This window comes from Myiozetetes cayanensis, unplaced genomic scaffold (genome assembly GCF_022539395.1).
Source record: "Myiozetetes cayanensis isolate MyiCay16 unplaced genomic scaffold, myiCay2020 scf2-11, whole genome shotgun sequence".
Classification (NCBI taxonomy): Eukaryota; Metazoa; Chordata; class Aves; order Passeriformes; family Tyrannidae; genus Myiozetetes; species Myiozetetes cayanensis.
In genome coordinates, this window is record NW_026087411.1 from 78,402,991 (window position 1) to 78,425,953 (window position 22,963).

The window sequence follows — 22,963 nt, forward strand, 5'->3', positions numbered from 1 at the left end:
TTATCTCCAGTGGGTTAGTGCAACCTGGAAGGCCTTCCGATGAGAAGACTGTCATGCAGCATAAAGGTGGGAAAATAATCAGCTGCAGAAAACATGTGGAGACTTCCAACATAAATCCAACCATTACACTGAATACAAGGAGGGAGAACAGGACAGGAGGAAGTAGTAAAAGAGGAAAAATTGCTGCTGGAGAATCAGGAACTCAGCTGCTAGTCACCATAACAGGCAGCTTAGGATGACAGTCAGGGGCTAACGCACACATTCTGGTACTTAGATTGGTACAAGACAACAAGAGCAGCACTGGAAAATCCTGAGGAGGGGCCTGGCTGAGGGACAGAAGGTCTGTCTTCATGGAACAGGCCTGCAGAAAGCAATGGCAGGCAACTGAGTGCACCTTGGTCTGACCAGGGCATCAAAATTCCATCCTCTTCCAAGGTTTCACTACTATGGCTTTCTTTAGTGTTCCTTATTAATCATTATTTCTAAAAAAATCTCTCTCACCTGTACTGCAAATATGTTACCACCCGCTATTAGTGCCTGGCTTAACACTTTGAGCCAGCATGGAAGGACAGCAGGGCAGGTACAAGCAGTGCTGCCAGCACCATTTGGCCCTGGAGCAGGCAGGGCAGATGTGTGAGCTGAGCAGCACCAGGTACACACAGGCTCTGCCTGGGTCCCACAGTCTCCCACATGCTGACAGCATGTAGGGGTGATGCAGGACAGTCCTGAGACCATTTCTGGGCTCTGTGCAAGGTGAGGCTACAGGATGTGACCAAGAAGAGGAGGCTCAGGGGTGACTTATCACTCTCTACAACTACCTGAAAGGAGGTTGTAGCCAGGTGGGGGTCGGCCTCTTCTCCCAGGCAATCAGCGACAGGATGGGACAACATGGGCCTCAAGATGCACCAGGGTAGGTTTAGGTTAAATATTAGGAAGAATTTCTTCACAGAAAGGGTTACTAGATATTGGAATGGGCTACCCAGGGAGCTGGGGGAGTCACCGTCCCTGAAGGTATTTGAGGAAAGACTGGATGTGGTACTTAGTGCCATTGTCTAGTTGCCATGGTGGTGTTAGGTCACAGGTTGGAGACTCGATGATCTCAGAGGTCTTTTCCAACCTAATTGATTCTGAGGAAGGCTGCCTGTAATAGAAACACCAGCTGTCGCCACGGTGCTGCTGCCTGGCACACCAGGCCACTCGCTCACCTACTCCGGCGCCCCGCACGCGTGAGGCAGCGCCTCCCGTGTGCACCGCTCCCACGGGAGCGCAGCCAGGGCGGCCGCGGCGGCGCCCGGCAGGCCCCAGTGCCCGCGGGTGAGCCCCGCAGCGCCCGGCTCTGCCCGCCTGCGCCCGGAGCCAGCGGCGGGGCCGGGCTGGTGAGCGGGAGCGGGGCCGGGCGGGCGCGGAGGCTCCGGCGGGCGCGGAGGCCCCGGCGGCCGTGACCGGGCGCGTCAGGTGACGCGGGTCACGCCGCCTCCCCGCCCGCCCCGCCGGCAGCCGCGCCGCGCTCCACCAGCGCCGTGCGGGGGGAAGGTGGGGAGCGGCGGCGGCGGGCGCGGCGCCAGCGCGGGATCTGCGCCCCCCGCGCCCCGAGCCCGCCCGGAGGCAGAGGGGCCCGCGGAGCCCCGCCGGGAGCGCGGCAGGCATGAGCCAGGTGCCGAGGAAGCTGCCGGAGGAGGAAGAAGGGGACGAGGAGGAAGAGGAGGAGGAGATCGTGGGCTTGGCGGGCTACGCCGACGGGGCCGAGTCCTTCTCGGACGGCGACGCGGAGAGCGGCGGCGATGAGGCGTGTGAGTGCCGCCCGCGGCGGCCGCAGCGGCCTCGGCACCGGGGGCGGCGGGGAACGGCCGCGGCGGGGCTGCGGCTGCTCCCGGGGAGCCGGGGGGCAGCACCGGGCTCGGAGGGGCAGCGGCCGGCAGTGAGTGCGGGTGCGGGGTGAGGCGGGGCCGGCGCCGAGGTGAGGCCGGGACGGTGGCGGGCGGCACGGAGCCACCGCCGGGAGGTGAGGTTTGGCTGCCCGCGGATGTGGGTCAGGGAGAAGGCGAGGCTCCCCGCGGGGTTTGGGACGCGGCGAGGGGAGCCAGGAATAGCGGTGCGGGGCAGACGAGGCGTGCGGAGGGAGGGCAGGCCCGGCTGCGGGCGGGGGTGGGCGGTGAGGGGCCGGGCGGAGCGGGGATGCCGCGGAGGTGACCGCGGGAGGGGCCGGAACAGGGACAAGGTGCTCGTGGGGTGCTGCCGTGGGGTCAGGGAGAGCAGGGAGGAGCTCTGAGGTAGGAGTAGGGCAAGGGCTGACAGGTAGCAGGAAGCGTTGGGAAAGAGGGAGGAGGCAAAAGGAGTGCAGGCGAAGTGTGCGTGTGTGTGTGTAATCTCCCTTCAGTTTCTCGATGTCTCGGGGGAGAGTTATTAGTTATTAAGAAGCCACAGCCTGACGATGTGGCCTGAGTGTGCCAAGGAGGCTGGGGGGTTGGGTGTCGGGCTATAAAAGGCAGCTGCCACTCGCGGCTCTGTGGCCGGGGCTGCTCCGCAGCTGCGGGTGTCACTCCCACGGTGGCAAGCTCTGCTAAATGTCCCGTGTCCGTCTGTCTGTGCATGTGAGGACCCACGTTGCTCTCCGAGTATCTGTGTCAGTATGGATGGTGATGCTATGAAGGACAGGCTTACCAGGAAAAGTAGTCTCATTCAGTAGAAAAAGGAAATGCCAGCTCAGCCTGTTGCGTTCATTCAGAGCCTGACTTCATTCTTCTGAGACATATTTCACAAAGGAGCTTGGAGAACTCTCAGATATCTCAGGATGAAAAAAGAATTGCTTTTTTTATAAGAGCATAATAAAAGGCCACGAGTTTTAAATCTACTTTGATGTTAGCGTGCAGAACCCTTCTCGTCAAAGGCCCAGTCCTACAGGCTGCCATGGGAGGTGCTGCATTGACTAATATAATTCTGGGGAGGGGAGGAAGGTCAGTGCTTTGAGTATAAGCCTTCATGGTTAAAATCTGTGGGAATGCTAGAATGTAAGAACTGTAGCTGAGACTAAATAAAGTCTTATTTGAACCTGCTGAAGAGTTGCCTTCATTTTGATGCAGAGAGAATATATTTTAATGTGTTTCTGTAGTGCTGAACTAACATAGTATTCTTTGTAGAGAAGTAATCCATACTCTTTCCTCAAATTTGGATATTTTTCAGTAGGAACTTTGTTAGACATCAGAAATTTCAGTGGATTCTTCATAGTAACACCAGAGTATTGTACGTAACAGAAACAAATCTTTACATCCTGAATAGCAGGAGAAGACAGTCCATGTAGAGACAATTTTTACACCGGATTAAAACAAAGTCCATTTTGATAGTCCAGATCCCCTGGCTTTCTGTTTAATTTGGAATTCTCTGGAGAAAGAGGCATAGAGCATGTGAAATGGAAGGGGTTGGGATTTGGGTCTGTGTTTAGTGTAACACTGGGCTGCAGGGCAAGGGGCTTTCCTTATCCTAATTTCTGTCCTCTGGAGTATCTGTACAGCAAGTAGTCCAAAATTCAGTGTTACAGCCTCCACGTTTCTACAAAGAAAGAATGGAAAGGGCAGTATTAGAAGAACAGCTTCAATGCATGGCTGTTGAAAGTGAAGCAAGAAGCCAGGCTTTAAAGTAAAATCATAATTTCTTCTTCTAAGCATGAGGAAGATTTCAAAACTTCATATTGGTCATCTCTCACCCCATACTAGATACTTCACTCCAGCCTGAATGCTGAAACCATGGCTTTTGTCCTTCTCTCTACACACAGGGTCATATTCAGAGACCTTAAAGCACTAAAATTTACATAAAGCCTAGTTTAATTTTTTTTATAGATGCAATTAAAAAGTATTTAGAAGCAGGAAACCCTCTGCAGAACATCCAAGGAAGTAGCTTTAAGACATACCATTGCAGAGTGCAGCACTTGTGGCAGCATGGAACTAGGTCTTCTGGTTCTGAGTCTTTTCTTTAGCCACAGGAATTTCCTTCCACCAGGCATTTCTGCAATGTTTATGAACCTACAGTAGCTGAACAGCCTTCTTCGTTGCATATTAGCTTTTTCTGTTAAGTCTTTAGGCTCAGGCCATCTGAGTTAGCCTTGAATTGCATGTGTTTTGTAAGGCTATTATCTTGACAATGCTCCAAAGTGCTGCAAATATCGCAGTCACAGTAGTACTGGAAATGCTACAAGATCAATGGGCTTGGAGGTGAGAGTGGAAAGTTTGGGACTGCTAACTCTTCTTTACACAAAATGGTTAAAACTTAATATAAGTGCATTAGTGGGCAAAAAAATTGTTATTAGCTGCAATAGTTCAAAACAAGACTTAGAGGCTTGTTACCTTATGGATGTAACATGAGCTAAATAATTCTTTTTGGCTTGATGTCACTTGAACAGCTAAGCTGTGATGCTTTATTTGGATGTTTGAAAGCTGGTGAGATCTACAAATATACCTTTGAATGTGGCATCCCATCACATATTCCTGCAAAGCACTGGTAGTCACCTGCTTTGACAATTAATTACAATTGATCTGTCAGGATGAGCTTCAAAAACTATTTTAGTTATCAATATATATTTCTAATAGCATAAAGGGGATGTTAAAGTATGCATCTTGTTGAGACAGGTTGGTACTACAGAGGGGCAGTTCTCAGCTCCTCAGAGCTGTGCTCTTCTGTGTGTTGCAGTGCCTGCACAGTGCACTCCATAAGCAAGGATGCAACTGCAGTGAACAAAAGTTCTGTAAGGAATTGAATGCTTCTCTGTGAGGAAAGTGCTTTGGGGTTTGTTGAGTTTAATCTATGAATACTTCAATGGATACAGCCTCTAACCAACATGGCTTCTGTTTTTTATGGCTGCTTAGAAAAGTTGAAATATGAAGGGTTGTTGATAATGCATTGGAGACTGGCATTTTACAGCACTTACTCTTTGCAAAAGTGAACGAAGCAGGAAATGTGTTGTATCTCACAATAGGGAAAATTATCTTCGCTGTTACAGAATAGAGAAGAGTTCAGTGTTTCTCTTGGGCATATTATGATCTCACTCAGTAACCTAGTCTGGGAAGTTGCAGTGATACATCTGCTGGCATTTCTATGGCAAATTAAAAAAGGAGTTGTCATGTACTCCTGCAGAGGAATGTGGGCAGACAACACATCGTCCAATTCCTTTACATATAAGGTAATCTCTTAACTCTCTCTGAGAGGGAAGTGCTATAGAAGCCTTGCTATCTAGTCAGGTTTGGATGATACTCTTTTACATTTCCCAGTCTCTGAACTGGCAGAATTTCAAAAGCTAAATAACAGTCTTACTAGCAGGAGAGCTGGTCTTCATTCTTCTCATAGGTATCTCTGTTTGCACTTGCAACTCTATTTTTTTTTTAGTGTGGCTTTAATAGAAAGCATTTTCTTTCTAGTAAGTATTAAAATCCATGAAAGTATAACAGCTTGGAATAATTAAATACAACAGTGTAAAACTCCAAGTTATGTAAAATATTTCTTCAGATATATGTGAGTTTTTAGCCTGTTTCTGAAAGAAAAGGGAGTTATGTATTTAGCCTGTCTTCTGGTTGTCTCATCAGCGGTCAGAACCTTGGAAACTACTGTCCAACCAAATTTGAATGGAAGATGTCTCAAAGATTATTAAGTTCCCACAAGTTTGATGAAAACTGGCACTCAGAAGAGAGGGAAACCTAAATGAAGTGTCCTCAGAGGGATGGGCGAGCAGATTTGTGTGTTCTCCGTGGCAGCAGCTGGCAAACCGGTGTACATGTGTACGTGGTTTAGCCAACCAGTGTATGTTGAGCTCCAGACCAGCCACAGCATGTTGTATCTGTTATTTGGAGGATATGTCATAAGATACACAGGAGGAAGTTGGTTTTATTGTGGTTGGAGAAGGAAGGGGACACAAAGTACAAATCCATAGTAAATTAGACTTTGTAAGTTCTGTTGTGTACAGAACAAACAGGAGGTTTTTTAATTTTTTTGAAACATGCAATAAAACCTCAACCAGAAGACTGTTCATTATATGCTTTTATAAAGTCCATGTAAAGCTTTGAATACATTATTTTCCCTTCTAATGGCCAAAATGCAGATTGTACGATGTGTGGATATACACATATTAATGAAATTTTGATTATGCATTTGACAGCTGTAGAAAATTTGTGCATTAAAGGATAGAGTGGGATGGAGGAGATACCATTAAACCTTGTACCTTTGTTTTACTTTCTTGTCAAGAGTGTACCCCCAAAACATAAAATACTGTTACATTGTCCTAGAGAAGATGTTTGTTATTTCTCTGTAGGTGCAAAGTATTGTAGGCACGTGTTTCTGGCAGCCACAGGAAACCATCACTGTTCAGGTTGATAGGAAGAGTAGAGCAGCATGTAGACTGCAGTTTATTACTTCCTAAATTTCTTGTCTGTGGATCAGCAGAAGTTGGCCATTGCTGTGTTTGGAGGATGAGATCCTTATAGAGTTACCGGAGTTACTGTCGCTGTTCTGCTTGAAGGAGTTTCACCTGTGAACTGCTCCCTCCTGGCAGTGTTTCATGTGTGATAATTGATAAGACCGCAGGAAGTGGTAATACCTGCCAAGGCATTCCTAATGCCTTGAAATGAAATGGAGAGGATCCCACCCATAATGAGTTGAAAACTCCTTCCTGTCTGTCACTGGTGACACCGGCCCACACAGAGTGGCACAAGCACTCAGAAGCCAGTAGATGGTGCCAGGGGATGTTTTATGCTAACACCTTCAGTTAGAGAAGTCTTAATTCTCTGTAACTCAAGCTTGGTAGGCACAAACAAACCTGGGCAAGGTTCTGTGCCCTTATCTCTGCAGGCATATTCTGCTCTTGTGTTTCTGGAAGTTGTGAGTGAGGTTTGAGGGACACAAGAAAATGGATGTGGTCACCACCCCTGATTGCCAAACATGCTCCTAGGCAAAGGATTCCTTCAAGCTTTCCATGTTTTTTGGCCCATAAGGCTATGTAATAAATTGACAGGTTGCAACTGTTGTTGCTGAGGCTCCTTGTTTTGTGTTTTCATACTTTGGGACTAAAGCTGATCACTTAACGTATGCAGGCCACGTGCAGAAATGACGCATGTGAATAAATGTGTGCCAGTTTTCTGAAATTCAAACTTTATCCCAGCAAAAAAGAAAGAAATGCAATTAAGTTGTGAGCTGAAGTGTGTTGAGTCCTTCTCAAATCTTCGTTCCCGAAGCCTAGCCGTGATGATGATGATGATGATGAAGATGAAGTATGCTGAATAGTCTGCAGTGCAGTGGGTGGGGGGAGGAGGTCTGTCTGACTCCTGATGTGTTTAGCCTGTTGTGTGATCAGTATTTTAAGCCTGACCACTGTGTACTCTGAGCTGTACTCTGTGGATTTATCATTGACAACTCAGTTTTTTGCATTGCTTATGTTTGACAGTGCAGACAGAATATCACAGAGGTATTTGAAAGCTTTTTACATCTAAGAACAGTACTGTTTTCACCTCAGCACCAAAGGACGTTTCAAAATTATAGGCCAACGAATTGCATTAATTTAGACTGCTGTAGCTGTTTCGATTACAGATACCTGAAGCTAAAGTTGGTGTATCTGCAGGTATGGATAGCTATACATTCATGTCCTTACAGATATAACAGCATAGTTTACTCCCGTAACTACCTTTATTCTAATATAACTTATCAGCACCAGAAAAAGTAGTACCAGTTTCAAACTGTTGTAGGTAACACAGTGAAATCACTGTTCCTGAGCCTTTGTTTTGCAAATAGGCAGATGATGTGCTGTCATCTTATTTATTGGATAATAAACCTTTACAGATTGTAACAGAAATTATTCAACAATAGGTGAAATTCTACGCACCTTAGAAAAGAACTCCTCGTGAGCTCAGTACTCTGTTGTGAGTTCCATCGTAGAAGAATTGTGTGCCTCCTGAGTTGTCGTCTTCCTGTAACTCCTTGAATGTGTGATTTCATTTATTTATTTATTGGTTGATTGATTTTAGAGGAAGGAAGCCCTCAGGTAGCCTTAGGAAGATTACACAGAAGTACTTAACACAATCCAGCAGTGTTGTGTGACTATCAGTTGACAAGGGTATTTGTTCTCAGATGATACTATTTTAAAGAAGAATATACATGGGATAGTGCTAATTAGAGTAAAATGAGGTATTTTAGGATATCTGTGTGTGATAACACATTTTTCACATACAAACAGATTAAAGGTGAGAAGTAGATTTTCTGATAGTATAGCCTGAAGGGCAAATAATTCAAGTTGAAACGTCTGCAGCACTGCTCTCTAAACTTAAAAACTGGTAACATTTGCATAAATCCAAGTGAAAATATCATGAAAGTAAATGTCAAATGCATGTTTTCTGGCAGTTACTAATTCCATTGCCATAGTATATTACTTTTCTTCTTGTGTGATTTTATTCAGTTTTGGATTTCAATGATCCCTTCAGTACTGAAGTTAAGCCAAGAATCCTGCTCATGGGATTGAGAAGAAGCGGGAAGTCTTCCATTCAGAAAGTTGTCTTTCACAAAATGTCGCCGAATGAGACTCTCTTCTTGGAGAGCACAAACAAGATCTGCAGAGAGGATGTTTCCAACAGCTCCTTTGTCAACTTTCAGATATGGGATTTTCCTGGGCAAATTGACTTCTTTGACCCTACGTTTGATTATGAGATGATTTTCAGAGGCACTGGAGCACTAATATTTGTTATTGATTCTCAGGTAAAATAAAAGGGATGCTTTAAACTACTTTTTTCTTCCTTCAGCAATAGACAAATGGGTTGGAAAGCATAGATTTTTTCAAAGCAAATAAATAATCTGCATCACAAACACATATTAAAAGAAGTCATTAAAACTTGAAGAGCTGCTTGGCTGTTTTTAATCTCTCTCTGCAGTATGTTCAGAAGTTAACTAATTTGCTTTAACATCTCAGGGTTCTTGCTTAGATTCCTAAGTGCTGATAGCATAAGATTTGTGCACATGCTAGATGTAGGCACAGGCTACTTATAAAAAATAAAAGAATTAGGCTGTTGTTGAGCTGTAGTATTATCTAAACGTAAGTATCAGAAAATTCATTATATCTGTTTTAAGATCTTTGCTAAGCTGTAGCTCTTTTTTTTTTCCTTCATCAGGATGATTATATGGAAGCATTAGCTCGGCTGCATCTTACTGTGACCAGAGCCTATAAAGTGAATCCAGATATCAACTTTGAAATCTTTATCCATAAAGTGGATGGTTTGTCTGATGATCACAAGATTGAAACACAGAGAGATATTCACCAGAGGGCAAACGATGACCTTGCAGATGCTGGATTGGAGAAGATTCACCTCAGGTGAGAAAAGCTGCTGTGCTGAGAATCCTAAAGAGGAGAGCAGCTTATTTGACAAGTTACTGTCTTCTGTTCTCTTGAAGTAGCAAGCCTTTGATGTATGAAGGAAAGGGATAATCAGAGATACTTCAGCTCAGGTTGAATGCAGTATCTTATTTCTAATTGCTGTCTCGGAAGGAAAGACGGAGAGATGTGCTTAAAAACAGATGACAAGTACGCTGGAGTCCTACCAGTTTTTTCTGCAGCTACTGTCTTGAAATAAGTTGCTTGGACAGTGGCAACAATCAGTAGAGTTCCAGCTGTAGAGTGTATAGGCCACTACATCACTTTTGCCTTCTTTGAAACCTCTCTGCCCTCCCAGTCACTAGTCGTCACTGCTGCAGCCTGCTTGGAGCCATTTGGGAAGACAGGTCCTGTATCTTTGCCTTATGTCTGCTGAAGAGATTATTCTAGGGGATAGTGAAAAATAGTGGACTTCTGCAGACTGGGAACTAGAGGACATCAAGTTGTCATGGCTTTCTTAGCACTTTAAAGCCAAATACAAACATATTAAAAAGACAGACCTGCTCCATGAAAATGCTAGCTCTTTAGAGCTCTTAACTACTTGACTGCATCACTGCATTGATAAATGGGTCCACAGCTTTCAAAAAGTAGATCACAACAGACATACTCAGTAATACTCCTCTCCCTCAATTTGAAAAGTATTTTTTGTAAGAATACCAAGATGGGAGTTGCATCATGAAATTCTACATCCAAGTCTAGTTTTTCAGTGTCTAGGGTTTGGGGTTTTTTTCTGGTATAGAGATGGAAGTCCTGTGCTTCAGTTGTAACGTGACTTTTGGTCACAGGGAATAATTGCATAAGTGTAGGCACTTACTGTTTGACAATATTTCATTTCACTCATATTATGAAAGGTACATCATGTTCACAGTATGTGGCTAAAAGGAAAATGTGGTGACATTTTTTTCCAGCTTTTATCTGACAAGCATATATGATCATTCTATATTTGAAGCGTTTAGCAAAGTGGTACAGAAACTGATTCCACAGCTCCCAACACTGGAAAACCTGCTTAACATCTTTATTTCAGTAAGTACTTATTATATACTTTGTTTGTAGATCTGGCTATGTCCAACATGCATGTTCAGATACTCTTCACTGCCTTCTGAGAGATCATGAGCAATGTGAACTCCCAGAGAAATAATCAGAACTTAGTTGAAATGCACCTACATGCAGCTTGGCCTCACCTCCCTGTCTATTAAACAGTGTTGCTGAGCTGCTGAGATACAGTATTTCCTGAATCACCTAAAATGTGTACACAACCATCACTTTTCTGCTCATACATTAATCTGAATATTGCAAAGGTCTGTGCTGCATGCTTTTAAGTTGTACTTAAAATTTGTATGGATAAATTCTTACGGGAACATAATCTAGTCTGACCTCATATGTAGAGCTGTCTGTAGTGTTTCCTAGAATTAATTCTACTTTGTAGAAGAAGAAAAGTTTCTCATGTCTTGAAATTTTAGAGTCCACCACCACAACTTTCATTGCTTCCATAGTTACTCTGAAGGCCAGTTAGGGAGCTTTGTATATTTACAAATGTGGCTTGTTACCACTGTGGAGGCAATGGCTTGCTCCAGTCTTCCTGTATGTCTGATCCTTCCTTTCCTTTGTACTGGTTCTGACACTCACCTATTCCCTCATGGAGTCACTATGACACACACTAATGCACTGTTTAATGTAGTTAAAAGCAGATCATGGAGGAGTCCAACATGCTCTTGTTTTGGCACAAGGTAAGAGATGGGAACATGCAGCAATGAGCAACAGGGGACACAGTGAATAGGTTGTGAAAAGGGGAAACTCTCTGTTTTAGTGGCCCTTAAATCAGATCATAGTGGTTCCTAAAGCTGCACCCTTTCTCACAGTATTCTAACTTTTTACCTTGCATCTAGCATTAATGTCTCCAACTGCAATTTCCAAGCAAGGTCTTTTATTATGTCTTTTTGGGGTTTTGACATAATGAAATTATTTAATGTCATTCAACAGCCTGTAAAATAAAATTAGACTTCACAGTTTCTCAGTGTAGAGTGTGAAAATGGAGAGAGAAAAAAGTTGGATGTGAAAGGCAGAGCTAGGATTTGAGGAAGATCTTTCCAAAACTTGTTTTCTTATTACTAAGCAACAAATTATGCTGTTTCATAATGAATGATTTGTTACAAAGATCTATTTCTACTAAAATAGCTGGACTGTATACTAGTTATCTTCCAGTCTCAAACTCCACTTATGACAGAAAAGTAATGAAAGAGCGATGACAACAGTTTTGGAGCAATTAGATACTGAATATGCTACAGTCTTAATGAGAAGGCTGTCTGAGTGATGGTCCTCTTTGTGCCAGAATCATCCCAGTCACTCATTACTGTGAGTCAGATCTCTGTATGAGGTCTCCTCACTGTTTGGAGTTGGTGAAGAGTTTGTATGAAATCACTACATGAATTGATCACAAGCTCTTTCCTGAGTGACTGATGACAGTTGCACATGTGTCTGCAACACCCACCTCCAATCATATCTACAATATCAGGTATAATTCGTAAGGAAGAACAAGTATTTCGAATGAACGGGAAGTCCAAAGAGTGAGAGAGTTGTGCTTATTTCCCCTGTTTGGTAGGGGAAAGAATCTCAGACTGTTCCTTACCTCCAGTTTGTGAGTGACCTGGAGCCGAGTGTAGCCGCATCACTGTGTCCTCATGCTTCCTGTCTGTTTTCACAAGCATCTTCTGTCTGTGGACAGAGAGACTTGGAATGACTATTTGCAACCACAGGAAGACTAAACATCCTTCTCCAGCCTAGAATTAGTTAGTGGGTGCCTCTTTACCTTAGCAACTTGGTAACAACAGATCTTGACATGGGTTTTGGTCATGCCTTACCTCAGGAAGCCAGTGTGGTGGATACAAAGTGTGGGTGTATTCATGTTCTGCTTTCAGTTTTGCAGCAGTATTCATGAGGATGTGATTTCCTTTAAGCCATGGGGACTTCCAACACAAAAAGCCGACGATTACAGAAATAGATCTGTGATCACTCTTAAGTTCACTGCAGGCTTTTGCCTAAATTTATAACACCACGGTGTGTGAGCTTGTACGTTTGAGGAACCATCAGTGTGATAATAGTGCTTCTACAGTCTTTAATGTAACGGCTTGTAAGTCATAAAATAACAGTTGGTCTGGCACTCAAAATCCATCTAAATCAGCTTCATATTGAAGGATGCCTGTTTCTTAGTTACCATGGCCTTACCAAGCAGTCAAGTTGTGTGACATGTGAATGTGGATTTTTGTTTTAGCATTGTTTGGTTTGTTTTGAGGGATATTAAAAAGCATGTTTTAAAAACAAACAATGAATTATTATGGTAAAAATAAAAACCTATGTACAGTTCTGTTCATTTAATGATTTAAATTTTGTAATAAATTCAAATGTACTTAATTAATGAAATCTGTTTGTTGTTAGGCCTGTTTAAATAACTATCCAGAATTCATTCCTAAGTGTATGTGAGTGGAGATAGCCCCTTAAGTTCTTTTGAGAAATGCTTTTTAGGACCAAATCTTGGCTTACACTTCATACTTTCAAGAAAGAAAACAATAGGCCTGTTTACTTAACCTAAGAATTGGAGAAATACAACCAGTTTTACTGAACCCATTCCATTTAAAGAATAGAATCTGCCTTCTACATCATCACATCCAGTATAGTTGAGAAACATGGTGTGAATTTCAACTACCTTGTGGGGTTTACCTATCCAAAATAAAATCTCATATATTCATTGCAGATTTTTCACAATGACTATCTTGGTTCAGATTAATCATGGAATACTCTTACATTGATTCAGAGTGCTTGATAGAGTTTCTAGCACACTGCATGTAGCATTTTCTCTGCAGACTGTAGGGTTATGTCAGAGAGAACTAGTGCTCATTCTGACATTCCTCTCATTGACATCCATGGCAGCCTTTCATTCAGCTGCATAAGGCCACTGTTGGCCTTTTTGTCTCTAATAAGGAACCCACCTACTCTAGTAACAGAAACAGCTAATTTCTTATTGTCATTTTCCCTGACTGAGCATTAATGATGTAATGTGTCTTTGAATAGTACGTTTTTTTCCACCTTTTTCCTGATTTTATAGAACATGTGATTATCGTTTCTACGATTTTGGCTTTTCTTCCTTGAGTAATTTCCTCACAACAATTCTGGTAAATCCTTTGCTTTTTTTGGTTAAGGTTGTACTAAAAAAAACTGGTAAATGAGGTGTTCGAAGTCGTGGGTACAGTTTGGTGATTACTGCTCCTGGCAGTCCATCCTACCCTTTCACAAAGACTTCTGTTACCATACAAAGTTCTGTAGAAGCAAATATGTGTAGGTCTTCAGCAGGTGGAGTAGTTGCAATTGAAGATAAGTATAGTTTTAAGTTAAGAGGCAAATTTCTGCCCTTACTACAGATGTAACTGCTGGCATGGCAAACATCTCAAAATGAAAACTTTCTGAACTGTCACTGCAAGTACAGGCAGGCTGCAGCAGCTGGAGTTCTGAGATGAAAAAAATCACTTCTCATTATTAATTTTATTGTCACTGGCATCTTAATAATTTAAATTGCATCTTACCTGTACAGCTGAAATTGTCACTATATCTCTCTTCATCTAATACAAAATTTTGTAATTGACTCTCATGAATGGCACTAAAGGGCTCACGTTCCAACTTCTTCTGTCTGAAATTATTTGTATTTTCAAATATGTATTTTGGCAATGAATTACAGCTACATACTGATATTTTAGGTGAACGTTGGGATTCAACTTTTTTGACAGTTGAACTATGTGAGGTGCTGACAGAATTATTATTATTTAAAAATTAAAATTACAGAATTACCATGTGTGCCCAGAATAACCAACATAAACATGCATACGTTTTTGTTCTTTGTGCTCAAAGAACGTAGACTCATAGAGCCACATGGGCTGAAAGGGACCTTTAGAGGTCATCTGCTGCTCAGAGCCAGGCCAGTCAGAGCAAGTTGCTCATGGCTGAGTCCAGTTCAGCTTCGTGTATCTCAAGGGTGGAAACTCTTCAAACTCTCAGGTCAGCGAGCTCCCAGTCCTTTGCCACTCTTAGGTTATTTTTTTTCTTGTATCAAGTCAGAATTCCAGCCTGTGCTTTTTACCTCTAGTCCTTCAATACTCTATCTTTGACAAGAGTTTTGCTGTGTCTTCCCTGCACCCTTTTATTAGATATTTGTAGATAGCAATGAACCTCCACTTCTCAGGTTGAACAAAGGCAGTTCTCTTGAGCATCTCCTTATACGTCCTGTGCTTCAGCCCATCTACCCAAAGTATCCACAGTGTATGTTTTGACTATTTTTTAATAAATGACTTACTGAAATGTGCCACTCACAGAGTCTTTTCCATGAGGAAATGCAGGAAATTCACCTCTGTACTCTGTTATTATTAATGGATGTTCCCAGCCTTAGCTCTGTGTGTGATGGTGGAAGAGTGATGCCTCTTTAAGAGGGAAGTGCCCAAAATACTGATGGCCATTGTTCAATAGTATACATAGTGTTGGAAATTTTTCTACCTATTTCAGGAAAATACAGAAAGCAGAGTCATCACTTTAGTCTCTCAACTATGTGTTGAACAGTTGACTTAGAAAAGAAAGAAGATGAAGGAAAAGTTCTATAACTACAAAGGAAGCTTTAAAACTATTAAAACTTGTTAGGGATTTACAGTGTGGTTTTTGGTAGTTACAAAACTGCTCTGGCAGCAGTCCCAAACCATGCTGAAAAGAGAAACCCATATATGGAGACAATTTGGTTTGATGGAGAAACTTGCTTGTCTTCCTGTATAGGTGAATTCCGAAGCGTATTTTTTGTAGTATGAGCTTTAGCAATACTGGGAAATTGCCCTTTTTTTCATGCTGGGACAGCTGCCCAGGTGTAATCCCTTGATATCAGCAAGCAAGGCTACTGTTTTCAGTTAAGCAGTACACATTTTTTTCCAGGAAGCAGAGGCTTATGGCAGTTGACCTTATCTGCACAAAGAATATGAGCTAGCATTCCTGTTAGCCTCTCAGAGCTGTAAATATGATACGTCTCCAGTATGGAGAGAGCCTTAATCAGCTTGGCAGGATGTCAGGAACATAGCTGTCATCACTTGAGCAAGCCTTAGCATTATAAATATGGCTTTAACCAGCTATGCTACATGAAAAGTGAATGCATCATCAAAATACTGGTCTTTGTCCTGTGATCCTAAAAGGTGTTCTACAAACAGTAGAACAGCTACAGACCCCAATGAGAAAATTTTTTAATTTCCTTGAGAAATTTGTTCCTGAACATTAACTGCCTTCTTTATGCATCAGCTTTTTCTTTCCTTTGTTTTTACCTTCTTACTTGTCCAGCTAGAAGAACTTTAAATTGCAGCTCTCTTTTTATGTCCATTGCTGCAATCAAAAATCCAAAAGCTCGAAATTGGAAGACTTTTTCCCTACCCCTGCATTTTCCAGTGAAAATAAATGTAACCTCTCCAGGTGTGTTCCTGAGAGGGGAAGTTTGGGAGTGTAAGTAAGCATTGTGTGATCAGAGGCAGAAACTATTGGAAGGTCTGTGAGCATTATGGTTTGCTACAAATATGACAGTGCTCTATGTACAGTTCTTTCAAAATGAGCTTGATTGCAGTTTAACTTCTACTTCTTTAGCCTAGCTTTTTGTGTATTAAGCAAGGGAACAAAAAAGCTTGTTGTTAATTTGAAGACTTGGCTCCCACTTTATTTTTCTTTTTTCTTCTTTTAAATAGAATTCTGGGATTGAAAAAGCATTTTTATTTGATGTAGTCAGTAAGATCTATATTGCAACGGACAGTACTCCAGTGGATATGCAAACTTATGAGCTCTGCTGTGATATGATAGATGTTGTGATTGACATTTCTTGTATATATGGGTAAGTAAATTGTGAATGTTTTCCATAAAACTGTGTACCTGGAATCTGAATAGCCTCAAAATTAGAGTGATGTGGGCATAAACAACAATGTGCAATTTGTCAGGACAAGGGAGAAGCAGAAAACAAACGATAGGCTTCTGAGGTAGAGATCCCTTCCCAGCAACAAACACAGCTTCCTTCTCAGCCTTTTTTGTGAATATCTTCTTCTTTCTATGCTAATAATTTTACTTGGAGGAAAGAGTTGGAAGAAACCAACCTAAAATAAAAGGAAACATTATCTTTTTCTTCCGCAGGGACAAAGTCAACAGAAGGATGCATCCTGTTTTAAAAGAAATGGGGCCATATTTAGTTTTGTTTAATAGCTAGTGGCCTCTAATGGCCTCACAGAGTTGCTTCACTCTTTGCTTCAGTTCTCTGTTTGTCCTCTTTTCCCTATGTGACTTTTCTGTTTTGTTTTGTTTTGTTTTTTTCAATTTCTCCTTCTAATACATTAGCAACTGGAGATGGGGTGTCATGTATATTTTCTTGCAAGTTATGTTTTCAGTGGTTTGGCTCTTGCCTCGATGCAATGCCAGCCATTCCAGGGAAAGGCAGGGGCATATTAAGAATTAGTGCATTAAGTTGCATACACTTGGAAGCCCAAGCACAGCATGCCTAGAGTGTGGTAGGCTTTGGTAGCTTTGCATTTGTATCCATTGATAGACTTCCTGCACTCTTGGAGAAGGTAGAAGGGAGAGTCCTGGTGCAGATGTGCAATAAGCATTAGAACTTCAAAAGAACAACGAATTGTTGAATACCTTTCTAAAATTTCTCAAGTTTGTACATTCTATTGTGTGTTTCAGATTTTGTAGTAGTCACTTCAGTAACTGTATAGGAACTTGTGTTTTACAGAGGTATAAAATAAAGGATGCTGATTTTTGTACTGAGAAGGATGATGCTGTGTAATTCAAAAGACTGTGCATTTAATAAGTATCTGTTCAGCACCACTCATGGGCTTCTTTATTCACAAAATGTCATGTCACCACAATGTGTAGTCATTTATCATTTATCACCACAAATCTGCTCGCCATTTTTTTAGCTACAGACTAAAGACGTGATATTACAATTCATTTTTGTCCTGTATTCCTGGAGCATCTGTGGAACTTGTCACTTTAATATCATATTGAGACTAATTGTTCTGTGAGGTTGGTAATAACTATCCATTTAACAATATCTGTGTGTGCATTCAGGAATGAGGATAAAATTACAAGGCACAAAAACTAATACACTGATCATTATGACATATCATCTGTGAAGGGGAAATCCCTTTTCATTATATGATGTTGCAAAAGACAGCATCTCATGGGCAAAGTCTCATGAGCCTTAAACTATCAGTCAGTTGCCCCTGCTCAAGCAAGATTTCTGGGTTTGGAATTATCAGTACAGACTCACTGTTTCATGTGTTTTAGATAAGCCATAATATAGTGCATTGATTAGAAAAAAAACAGCATTATGGCAAGTGGTATGGCAAATGGTTGGTATCTAACAGAGGTAAAAATAAGGCTCCAGTTCAGGTACTTGGCAGTCAAACAATCTGATTCTAGTTACAGATCTAAGATTTGGTGTGTGATTGGATAAACGATTTAATCTCTTTTTGTCTTAGTTTACAGAGTGTGTAGTTTGAAGAAGAATCTCCCTGAAAGGTTAAAGTGAAAATTTCATAAATTTTGAGTATTTGGGGAAAGAACCAATATAGGAGTACTTTTGTTAGCTCATCTGGTGGCTTATCTTTTTTTGTTTGTTTGTTTGTTTGAATATTGCTCTTTAGGCTTAAAGATGATGGCACTGGAACTCCTTATGACAAAGAGTCAATGGCAATCATAAAACTGAACAATACAACTGTCCTTTATTTAAAAGAGGTGACAAAATTCCTCGCTCTTGTTTGTTTTGTCAGAGAAGAAAGCTTTGAGAGAAAAGGTATTTTTCCTTTTTCTACTAATGCATTGCTTTTCCCTTCTATTAGCAACTTAATGAATAACTGTGGTTGTTATTAGCCAACAATACTCTCTACCTGTATCATAAATATTAAAGATAAGTACAGCCTGATGAAGTTTATATAACATGTTTAAAAGCATAAAGAATTTGTGCTGGCATTAAGATAAGATGAAATCATAAATGTATTCGACAACTTTCTGATAAGAAATCATTTGAAAATTTACATCCAGTGCAGTAAAATTTCTATCTGCAACAGCAGAATGTCTCAGTTTCTCTTGGCTGACATTGATTTTTACCTGTTGACATCAGCATACACATTTAGAACAGGTTGTGTGCCATAAACACAGTAACATTATTGAAACTGGCTGATAGAAAGAAACTTGTTCTTGCTTTTCTTGTATCTGAAAGGAACCTTTTGGAAAGTCACATGTTTAGGACTAGGCAGCTTTCATATTTTGCAGTTTAAGTGTTTAAAATTCCTTGCTTATCTTTCTGACATGGGTCAATGTGAATACTGAAAGCTTAGTTCACGATCTCTCTGCTCACTGGCAAGATGTTCACTGAGTTAATGGTCTTAGTGAAATGCCCTGAGATCAGAACTCATCAGAAGAACAAGCTGTGATCTGGGCTTATGTTCCCCATCTTGTGATATTAATTCACCAGTCAGTGTTGGTGTGTTTGTGAACGCAGCCCTCATACCATGTCTGCTGGGCTGTTTGACAGGCCATTGAGCTTTTTATAAAACTTCAACTGGTCAAATGTCTCTTTCATACCCTTACGGCCTTTTATTACAAATGAATGTGGGATGTGGTCACTTCCTTTTTCTGTTTTAAGCATAAGTGTTACTGCCACATACCTACTGACAGTTCTGTTTGAGAAAAGACACCATGCTCAATAAACACCCACTGGGGGTTGTCCAAAACGGCATCAGGTTGTTGTGTCTACATAGTTGGGACACTTCATAGCTTGCACTCTATAACAGTACAGTTCTATCATAACTTTTTGTGCCTGGTTGACTTCCCAATAATATTTTGACTGGGAGAGGGAAAATAATTCCTGGGAAAAAAGTCATAAAGTGTAATATAGTGGATTTTAACCACTTACATACCTGTCATCTCCTGTTAGGGAAACTGAAGTGAGAAGCGCTGCAGTATTTACGAAAGCTTATGGCGTTAACGTTGAGTGAGGTCATGAGCTCAGTACCAAAATTCTGAAATTTTATTGTGGTATTACACAATTGTAGCACTCAGTAAGTCTTCCAATTGACTACCAGTATGGCTTTACAGCTTTTCTGTGGGATCACATTCAGCCCACTCACATGCTAATCTTATCTGCCTGTTACGTATGTATGTAATCTAACAGCATGTCTATTGCGTTATTTTTCGATTACAAAGTAAGATGAAGTATAGATGGCTGAGATTTGGTAATATTTCTATTGAGTATCCATTTCAAAGCTCACATATTGTCAAAAAATGAAAATTCTTTGATTACTAGATGCTACTTATTTTTATCACAGTTATTCTGTAAAGCAGATTTCCAACATGGCACCATATTTTATGAAATATTTCGGTTTTTCTTCTAGTGTATTGAGCAGTTCTTCAAAGCCCTTTATTAAATTAAAGCTTAATATCTGCCAATGAATTTCTTTTTGTTTTCTCTTATAATTAGTAAGTATATTTAATACTGGACATAGTATTAAGCTATAATGCTGACTGAGTTATTTGTATTTATCAAATGTGCTTTTGCTTAGCGTATTAAAAAATGCCTGGACAGTTCACTGAGTATGACCTCCAGAGAGTATGGTATTTCACTAAATATAGAATATGAGCAATTTTTTCATTACTTATTTTGTATTAATCTCTTTATTAATATGTAAAACATTTCTTTCTCTGTAGGATTAATAGACTACAATTTCCATTGTTTTCGAAAAGCCATACAAGAAGTATTTGAAGTAAGAATGAAAGTAGTAAGATCTCGAAAACATCAAAGCCACATGCAAAAAAATAAAAGACCCACTCCCAATGGGACACCGAGAATGCCACTGTAACTGCGGTTTTCTGGCAATATGGCAAGCGAAGTTTTCATGAAGTTGATGTGACTTCTGCATCTCATTGCACTGAGTGAAGAGGAAAACAAATGGGACTGATGTATTATAAGACTTTTCCCTCAACGTTCAGAAAGCACTGTTTAAATATTTTTATTCAATCAGTTTTTTTCATATAGTGAGCACTTTGAGCAAAATGTTGTGTATATAAACATTGAGGTGAACACTTGTAAGAATTTTCTTAATATATGCTGTAAACCTTTTTCATGCCATATTAAGAAAAAACAGCTGTGACAGAAATACTGGGTACATAATTTGCACTTTTTCATGTTTTCCTTGTGGAGTTGGACTTTGATAAACTTAGTTTTTATGGTGATTTTGATGCATGGTGTCAGGTAAAATGTATGCTGTAGTTTATTTACCTGCTACAATCAAATTGGTTAGTAAACAATTAAGAAAACTTGGTACAATGCCTTTTAAAATTTGTGACAGCTAATACCTAACATTCATACAGATCTAATTTCGTATATTTTTCAATTTGTAAACTGAAGAATAATTTTGAAGTATTACAGCAATAAGCACCTTACCAGGAATCATAACTGGTAGGTAAATACTAGCTTTTATAAAACAGGCTTTTGGCCAAATTTCATCTGGAGTTCTCCATAACACTGGTCATGCCCTTTCTTGGGTCTGTTTTTATTATTTACCTCAGCATATACCACTAAAATACCTTTCTATAAAGACAATTGTTTTGTAAAATGGCTCTATGTTGCACTGGTATTTTTATAAGGCTTCAGAGAAGTGTGTTGTATTTGTAAGTTGAAGTTACTTGCTAAGTTTGTCTTGAGAGCCTGCACATGTACAGTTGGCGCAGTGAAGACTCTGTATGTATTTCCACTCTGACGTTCTGATGTACTGATAAGAAGTCGTAAAGATGTGAGTACTGGGTTCTGATTCCCTCTAACAGGGGTCCATCTGTGATTGAAATCAAGAAGAGACCATTAAAATGAGGACTGGACAATCTGTCTGCTGTAGTAATCAGCGTACATCACTACTTTTAAAATTGAATATGGACAGATTTACCACAGGATTGCCCAGGACAGCAGAGCACTCTCAAACATAAAAAGAAGTAATGCTTTCCAAGTTCATTATCCAGTGTTTTTGTTTAATTAGTGATACAAAACTATAGTTTCTAGTCAGAAGAGCAGCTCTTTTCTTTTACCAGTCTCGCTACAAACCAATTGCATGCACAGTCCAGTGGTGGTGGTGGCAGCTCTTGAGAGTGGGAAGAACTTGACGTGAATGGAGGCAGCTTTCTGTACACCAGAAACAGGTAACGTGAGATATACCTCTTTCATAGCTGATCTGCCACCAGCCGAGGTAGCTCTGGAGACAGGGGAAGGTTGAATTTGAAAGTTTTTGTCTTAGCCAAGGTGAGGCATAATGCTTTGTGTCTATCAGTGAGTCATGAGCCCCCAGCAGTTTGCTGGCTTCTGTTGAACAAAGAAGGGTTTAACCTGTGGTAGGCAAGGCTGAGTTGTTTGGATGCAGATACAGTTGCTGTTTGCTATATGGACACACCTGGAAGCTCTAGTACCATACTGAATACACAGTTTGGGAGAGCCAGTTGCATGAATGCAAAAGCTCTCCAAACAGACATCTGCCAAAAGGGAGACCAGTAGTTTCCAAACCTTTTACCACTGCCTGATTCACATGGCTTTGCTTTTTAGGAACAAATCGGGTCTTTTGGCATGAGTCTATTACATATATGAGGAGTTCTTAGAAAAAGATGCTAATCAGTAGCTCCATCAAGACTCACTGATAAGTAATGCAGTTCTAGGTGCTCAGGAAGATCAGAAACATTGATAATAGTGAAACGTACTGGTCCTGGTGCCAGTGTGAAGGATAGTGACAGCGGCCGTAGAGAAATCAGAATTTTTCAAAACTACAGAGTTCAAATTCCTTTTGGAACCGTTACCACCCGTCAACTTAGTTGAGGTCGGTTCTTCTGACCAGCCCTTCAGTTAAGAGTAATGCAAAGCTGTTTTCAGAGTTCACCAAAGCAATGGTGGGTAAGAGCCACCTTTTGGCAGCTTTCCAGTCCACAGGACTTTCACTGAAAGGCTGCCATAATTTCTGGCCATGCTTTTGTCTTTCAATTTTTTGAGATCTACCACTTGGTCATAGTCTCTGTCCTCTCCCTTCATTCCTTCAGGTATAGGTGACTGTGTGGCACTAAGAACACCTACCAGGCGGGGCCAGACTTTTTTTTTCTTTTCTTTTTTTCTCCTCTGTGTAAACAAAGTATCTCATCATAATGGCTATGGTATGACTCATAACTGAATGTAGCTTCCATATATTTGGTCTGAGTTCTCTATAGTCATGCATAACCTTGTATTAGAGATTATCAACTTACTTAAGAGAGTGAAGTTAGCTCTTGTAGTCCCTTCTAGAATCTGGAATAGACTATGTTGCATAATTTAGTGAAGGTGATATTAGCTAATGTATAACATTTTCTAATTGGATATTATCAGAATAAGCATAATTTTTATCAGATTAGTTATGTTTCACATATAATTATAAAATTGAATGCTAAAAATGCATTTTAGTTTTACTACTGAACTTTGTTATGTTCAGGTTAGGTAATAACTCACATGTTTCA

General features: G+C 40.9%; 2 protein-coding genes across 2 annotated transcripts in view; one reads left to right on the forward strand and one right to left on the reverse strand.

Annotated features, from left to right (window-relative positions):
• The window catches only part of ANKRD6 (ankyrin repeat domain 6), a 97,655-nt gene extending 94,972 nt beyond the window's left edge, over window positions 1–2,683 (reverse strand). The window contains exon 1 of the mRNA XM_050316782.1: window positions 2,662–2,683. The gene's annotated coding sequence lies outside the window, so the exon portion shown is untranslated. The remainder of the gene's footprint in view (window positions 1–2,661) is intronic.
• RRAGD (Ras related GTP binding D) lies at window positions 1,525–21,449 on the forward strand. The gene is made up of 7 exons (XM_050316786.1): window positions 1,525–1,790; window positions 8,426–8,721; window positions 9,132–9,331; window positions 10,300–10,414; window positions 16,141–16,283; window positions 18,091–18,239; window positions 20,153–21,449. The coding sequence occupies exons 1-7, from the start codon at window positions 1,646–1,648 to the stop codon at window positions 20,302–20,304; spliced, it is 1,200 nt and encodes a 399-aa protein (XP_050172743.1). The 5' UTR covers window positions 1,525–1,645; the 3' UTR covers window positions 20,305–21,449.
• The last annotated feature ends 1,514 nt before the right edge of the window (window positions 21,450–22,963 follow it).

Coding starts and splice junctions, on each gene's coding strand:
- RRAGD (XM_050316786.1), top strand. CDS start 1,646: ATGAGCCAGGTGCCGAGGAAGCTGCCGGAGGAGGAAGAAGGGGACGAG. Junction 8,722..9,131: donor TATTTGTTATTGATTCTCAG/GTAAAATAAAAG, acceptor TTCCTTCATCAG/GATGATTATATGGAAGCATT. Junction 9,332..10,299: donor TTGGAGAAGATTCACCTCAG/GTGAGAAAAGCT, acceptor ATTTTTTTCCAG/CTTTTATCTGACAAGCATAT.